At 29.1% G+C, this 6,754-nt stretch overlaps 1 protein-coding gene and 1 pseudogene across 2 annotated transcripts, besides 8 other annotated features; one reads left to right on the plus strand and one right to left on the minus strand.

Moving 5' to 3' along the window:
* Nucleotides 1-202: part of a mobile genetic element that runs on past the window's edge.
* Nucleotides 203-2,091: 1,889 nt separating this feature from the next.
* Nucleotides 2,092-2,145: a mobile genetic element.
* Nucleotides 2,092-2,145: a terminal%2Cinverted (terminal inverted repeat of rnd_5_family_231/TvPhantom2 transposon ID:TVAGG3_0157090).
* A 24-nt stretch (nt 2,146-2,169) lies between these two features.
* On the minus strand, nt 2,170-3,290 carry TVAGG3_0157100 (annotated as a pseudogene). The gene has a single exon: nt 2,225-2,642. A coding segment is annotated over exon 1 (418 nt).
* A 511-nt stretch (nt 3,291-3,801) lies between these two features.
* Nucleotides 3,802-6,222, plus strand: TVAGG3_0157120 (MULE transposase domain-containing protein; the record flags this gene model as incomplete). Its single annotated transcript, XM_001301666.2, has 1 exon — nt 3,802-6,222. The coding sequence occupies one exon, from the start codon at nt 3,802-3,804 to the stop codon at nt 6,220-6,222; it is 2,421 nt and encodes an 806-aa protein (XP_001301667.2).
* Nucleotides 3,802-6,222: a mobile genetic element.
* A 114-nt stretch (nt 6,223-6,336) lies between these two features.
* Nucleotides 6,337-6,362: a mobile genetic element.
* Nucleotides 6,337-6,362: a terminal%2Cinverted (terminal inverted repeat of rnd_5_family_231/TvPhantom2 transposon ID:TVAGG3_0157130).
* Nucleotides 6,363-6,413: 51 nt separating this feature from the next.
* Nucleotides 6,414-6,472: a mobile genetic element.
* Nucleotides 6,414-6,472: a terminal%2Cinverted (terminal inverted repeat of rnd_5_family_231/TvPhantom2 transposon ID:TVAGG3_0157140).
* Nucleotides 6,473-6,754: the final 282 nt, after the last annotated feature.

The raw sequence follows: 6,754 nt of genomic DNA on the forward strand, positions 1-6,754 counted from the left end.
TGTCTTATTGAAAAACAGATTTGTCTGATCACAAGCACTTAAGACTTTTATAACAATAGAAATGTGTTTATGATATTGAAATAGTCAAATTACAATTTTTTTTCTAAGATGTCTTATTGAAAAACAGATTTGTCTGATCACAAGCACTTAAGACTTTTATAACAATAGAAATGTGTTTATGATATTGAAATAGTCAAATTACTGTAATGCACAATAAATCGGTTGAACTCATTTTTGACACTTTACAATTTTTTAAAATATATTATAATCATATTATTTATATAACATAAATTAAATTTATCATTTTTTTATTTTGAATAAAATTTTCAATTACTTAATCCATACAATTATATTTTTATTTTAAAATATTAAATGATATTTCATTGTTTTTTAAATCAATAATCAATAACTTCACAAAAAGTGAAAAAAATGGCTGATCAAAACCATGAACAAGAACAAAATCCATATATGATCGCGTATATGGATTATATTATATCGAAAAAGACAGCAGATGAAGTTGCCAAGGACCTCCATATTGGCCGTAGAAAATTAATTCAAGAATGGAATAATCTTGGATTGCAACTTAAAAAAGAGGCGGTCAAGAAAAACCATACAAGGAAGACATAGTCCCTATCATACATACCGAAAAAGCAAAATTTAATCTCGGATACAAAAAACTTTTCGAAAGTTACATCCACGATGAAGATGTAAGTTATAACGATTTACGAAAAATATATGAAAGGGAAGGACTATTTAAATTCCGTCGCGAAAAAGAAAAAGAAGACAAACATCCTAATCAATATGTCGCAAAATTCGTTAATCAGCAGTGGCACACAGATTTGAAGAGTTTTAAAGAAACTATTAACGATAGAGTTCACAAATTTTATTTAATCGCGTTCATTGATGACCGTTCATGATATTGCATATATTTCGAAATATTAGAGAACAAAACAATGGGGAGTACATCGAGAGCTTTACAAAACGCAATCGATTACATTCATATCGTTCCATACGAAGTTTTATCTGATAATGGAACAGAATTTGTCGGCAGACTTTTCCAAGATGTACTCAAAAGAAATGGTATAAAACACCACAGAACAGAGCCGTACAATCCACAACTCAATGGCAAAGTGGAGCGTTTCTGGCAAACAATTTTCTCAGCGTGCAACGAATTTATTTCAATTAGAGAACACATTCCGGCAGCAATCAAATCATACAACGAAGAATGGGTACACACATCCTTGAAAAAACTATACGGAGGGTCACCAAGACCGAAATCTGTTTGGGACTCAGAGCCCAAATGGAATGAAACCATGGATCCAGAACCTGGCTTCGAGGTAGAACCCAGATAATATACAAATTTTGGAATAAAAAGTTTTTTATATAATTTATAATTTTTTTCTCGTTTTTTTTTAAAATACACAATATGTATAATTCAGTATATGTTACTGTTTCATGTTTGAATATGAAAAAATCTCAAATACTTGTGAATATGGGACAATTGCAGCAATTAAAAAAAATTGAGCTTTAGACGAAAGTTTGTTGAGTAAGAGATACGGGCCAAGGGTCAATACCTTCCAAGCATACGTTTCAACTCAGAAACTCATAAAGTTAGTCTGAATAACTTAACATTTCAGGTCAAATATCTCGTTAGATAAAAAGAATTAAAGAATGGGAGGGCCTTGGTTTATATAAGTATCATAAAGCCTACAAAATAAAGAAAGAAGTTAGGAATTTGATTGAGAGAGATATATAATTTAAATGAATTTTTAGCCATTTTGGCTGGGAATTGGAGGGTGTGAGTACTATTCCATGAAATAGTTTCTCACACCCTCCAATTCTTCCTATGGCGTCGAGAAAATTTTGGTGAAATGCGACGACATTTCACCAAAATTTCTCGACGCCATAAGTATTTTTTTACATATCTATTTGTTTCGAATCAAATTCTATTATCCCATAATACTATAATTTTACAACAAACCCTAATCCAAAATTTGCCATGTAAATCTTTTTTGACATGTAAACCTGTTACTTTTTGTCAAAAGTGAAGTCAACCGAATTTCTATGCACAACAAAATAGTCAAATTACAATTTTTTTCTAAGATGTCTTAATGAAAAACAGATTTGTCTGATCACAAGCACTTATCAAGTTCCTCATTCTATATATGATTTATTTCCACTCAAATATTTATTCATATTAAAAAATTATATCATTATAATTTGCTTATTTCATCTTCATTGCTGTAATTTTTAATCTTTCAATTAGTTCTTTTGGTACGTATTCTAAATATTCTTCTTTTGTATCTAAAATTGTTTTGATAACGAATTCTAATCTTTCGTTTTGCAAACTTTCGTCTGTAAAGTAAATCTTGATTGAAATCTCGAGTATCTTGTTTACAAAACGATGGACTTAATGTGTGCATTGAAACTGAGAATTTATTGGAAATTCTGAATAAAAGTAATTTATTTGTTACTTGAGATGGCTCAAAGTTTTCCAAAACGTATTGCAGAATATCGCTTTTCCAAATACAATTCGTGAGTATTAGATTAGCTAACAAATCTGCATTTGTATTTCCAAATTCCGCGAAAAGGCGCTCTAAAATAACCGTTTTGTAATCTGACCTGAGAATCGTATAACCCATTAAATGAATTTTCTTTGATATTGCCTGTTTGTTTGAAAATATTTCTTGTATTGATTTTTCATTTTCAATTAGTAATTTGTCACATTCTCTCGTAAACATATTGTAAATATTAATAACGTTTTCTTCATTGTAACTTGTCTCATCACTAAGATTTGAAATAACGTTTATAAAAATTTCCGCAGCTCTTGATGGAAGCAAAAACTCCCTGTGTGTATTTATAAATGATAATAGTATTTCGGATATCACGCAATTTTTTGGTATTTCGTTAATAATTAGATTTATTATTTTGAATTTGTCTGATTCTTCTTTTATTTGTGAATTAAACGATTGAATTATTCCATTCTGAATATTAGTGTCAAATTTGTAGAATAAATTAAACGAAAAGTTATTGAGAAATGAGGAATTTATAAATTCGTCTAGAATTCTTTGATCATTGCATAAAAATCCAATGAATTCGAATTCATTATCGTTTGAATATAACTTGATGGTAAATTATTAAAAAATTGAAGATATGAAAACTGATTGCATATATGAAATAAGACCTCAGCAGTTTGATCTTCTTTAATCTCCCAGATTGCATCCATAAATTGATTAAATTCTTCTTTAGAGAATGGTTGGGAAAGAATTTTCACAATAAATGGAAGAATATTATCCATATTTTAAAAAAGTGACAGAATTGCTAAATTTAGATTTTCTCATATATCAGTTTAATTTCTAAAATAATATCGTAAATGCCTAAAATTTTATTCCACTCCTTCAAAATATATGAATTGTTTCCTTAAATTATGAGATTTGCATCCTTCTTAGATAAATTTCAATTTTGACATTGTGAATAATCACCAAAATTTTTAAAAAATTTCAAAAATGAGCTTAATATCATTAATTTTTCAAGACAAATTCGGTTTTCTCTAATTTTTTTGGAGTTTTTCGAAAACAATTTTCATTTTTCTCGTCAAATAAAGGAAATAGAACAAAATTAAATAATGAAACAAAGATCATATATTATGTTCTTTTATTATCAACTAAGGAATTGAAGTATAACATCCAATTATAATTAAATTTCAGAAAAAGTAAAGAAATCTGAAAAAAATAGTAATGAAAAAACTCCTCTTAATAGTGCAGATCACTATTATATAACTTATAAAATTTTGACAATCATATGCCTCCTCGTACTTTTCATTTTTCTCAGCCTCAGATCGATGAATTGAATGGAGCAGCTATCATATATCAAAAAGATGCTACGAATAAGCATGAATTTCTGAATCAATTTTTAAATTTACACTTTCCAAATTATTCAAAAAATTTAAGAAAGCACGTATGGAATTATTTAAAGCGTGCTTGCACAATTCAACTCAGAGATTGCGATAAAAACGTTTACACACAATATTATATTAGTCCTCCCTATAAATTTCACAAAATTGATTCATCCGGCACCGAACATTCATATTCAATCGTTTACAAATGCGAAGGAAGCTGCAATTACAAAATAAAAGTGACACTGTACCCAAATCAAATTCCAAAAATCGAACCTCTCAGTGGTGAGCATTCATGCACACCAAAAGGTACAGTTTTTAGAGATATTGAAGAAGAAACAAAAATTAGGGATCTAATGCAAATTACACGTGAACACCATTCAATACAACCGTTAACTTCAGAAGCGCAAATATTATCATATTTACTTTCTGAGGCAACAAAACTTGAAAGGCCTCCAAAAATACCAGAAAATTTACCACGCACATTATACAAAGAGTTTTATCCACATAATTTGGTTATTCCAGATTTTGTGGAACAAATTCTTTCAATTACCAAACAAAATTCCGAAAATTTTCTAAAATACATCGCGTTTTACCCAGAACCAATAATAATTTTCGGTTATGATCGTTCTGTCTCAATTTGTCACTCAGCAACAAAATTATTCTTGGACGGTACCTTTAAAATCGTCCCAAGACAGTTCGATGACAAGGGTCAACTCCTTACATTAATGGTGCTTGACCAAACAACGAATGAATACATTCCTGTTGTCCACATTCTTATGAAATCTCGGACAGCAGAAGCGTATACAACCGCATTTTCCGCATTAATTTCAATAATTGGGTTCAACAATTTCAAAACTGTTTACGTAGATTTTGAAATCGCACTTTACAAATCCATTAAATTATTTTGTCCAAACGCAAAGGTTACTGGCTGCTTATTTCATTATCGCCAAGCATTAATTCGCAAAATAAAAGAATTATACCCGAAACAAGAGATACCAAAAGAGATTTTTACACTTTACCAAATTTATTCCTCATTACCTTTCGTCGAAAAAGACTCATTTTATCAAATACTTAAATTAATCGATGAGTCATCCTCAGAAATTGCAAAGCCGTTCGTAAATTACTATAAAAAAGTATGGAAGAAAGATTATGAGTTCATTAACCAATTAGATTCAGAGGATGATATCTACACAAATAATGCTCTTGAATCCTTCCATTCTTTGCTTTCGAAAGAATTAGAAAATGCCCATCCTAGCCTCGAAATAATGATTGCAATCTTAATGAAAGTCGATAAACACTTGTTGGATAAACAATTACTCAGTACAAAACCAGCAAAACATCCTGTCAATTATACAAAGTCCACAGCAAATATTAAAAAAGCAATTACAAATTATTTATCCGAAACAAATCGAAATTCCAAGAAAAATCAAATCAAACTTAAAGAATTTCAACAGTCAAATCAAGTAAACGAGAATTCAATCGACTTTACACCAGAAACAGGTGAGTTTTCTCAAAATGATGAGAAGATTCTCAATGAAATCCCAAATGACCAGAATAAAGTGGTTAATCAAGTGATCAAATCAATGGCAAATCCATCAAATTACAAATTCGATAAAACATTACTCACCGAGAATTTATTCTCAATCGAACAAAAGGGAATCACGAAAATTAACCGAACCAAATTTCCAAAACAAAGAAGTAATCGTTGTCTTACAAGAAAAAAGAACATACAAAAGCCTAATGGTGATCTTGGTGAAAAATTTTCGAAAATTACTCGCAAAACAAGCAAAATTGAGAAGGCTCATTCAAATTCAGACCACAGCAGTTCAAATTCAGAAGTTACAGATGAACCTCTCTCAGATGATTCTGATGATGATTTCGAGGTAAAGGCTAAAGGTAAAAAGAGTCCATATCCTATTCCAGAATTATCAGATGGATCTTTTGAGACACCAATAAGTTCAGAATCCGAGACTTTTGAAAATAAAAAAATTTCAAATGCTCCAAACGAGAAAAGTACTACAGACAAATCTGAATCAGACAATGACGAGGAACCTATATCGTCTGAAAGCGACGTTTACAAAGAAGTTGAAGAAGTTCAAAATTTCAAAGAAATTTCCAACCCTGCTATGCCCAAAAAGAATAATGTTGATAGCGATGATGACGATAGTTGGATCATACGTCCAAAAAAGGAAATACAGAAGAACAAACTTGAAATTATTGCTGAAAAATGCGAAAAGAGATTAAACAGAGTGAGAAATTTAAGTCAGGCTTTACCAAAATTTGATGAAGATGATTTGGAAAGACCTTTGTCGGAAGATGACTAATTTATTATATTATTTTTTTATTTTGGTTGAATTAAAGGTTATTTTTATATTCATTGGATTTTGTATAGAATTGTAATTATAGTTTGAATGGAAACAATAAAACATTATAGTGATATAAGACATCTTAGAAAAAAAAATTGTAATTTGACTATTTCAATATCATAAACACATTTCTATTGTTATAAAAGTCTTAAGTGCTTGTGATCAGACAAATCTGTTTTTCATTAAGACATCTTAGAAAACAAAATTGTAATTTAAAAAATGAGCTTAATTTAGTAAATACTAAAATATTCCAACCCACTTTATACATATTTCTAATAATCATTGCTTATTTCACTAATAATAATTTCTAAATAAAATTCGAAATTTTAAAAATATTTATTAAAAGTATGAATTTATATATATAATTATCAAAATAGAAAAATTTTGGATCGGTACATATATGGTATTAAAGAATTTGAAGAGATAATAAATAAGAATAGGTTAATTTTAATAAAATAATGTTAAAGATATTTGCAATTTTGTTTAAATT

This window comes from Trichomonas vaginalis, chromosome IV (genome assembly GCF_026262505.1).
Source record: "Trichomonas vaginalis G3 chromosome IV, whole genome shotgun sequence".
Classification (NCBI taxonomy): Eukaryota; Parabasalia; order Trichomonadida; family Trichomonadidae; genus Trichomonas; species Trichomonas vaginalis.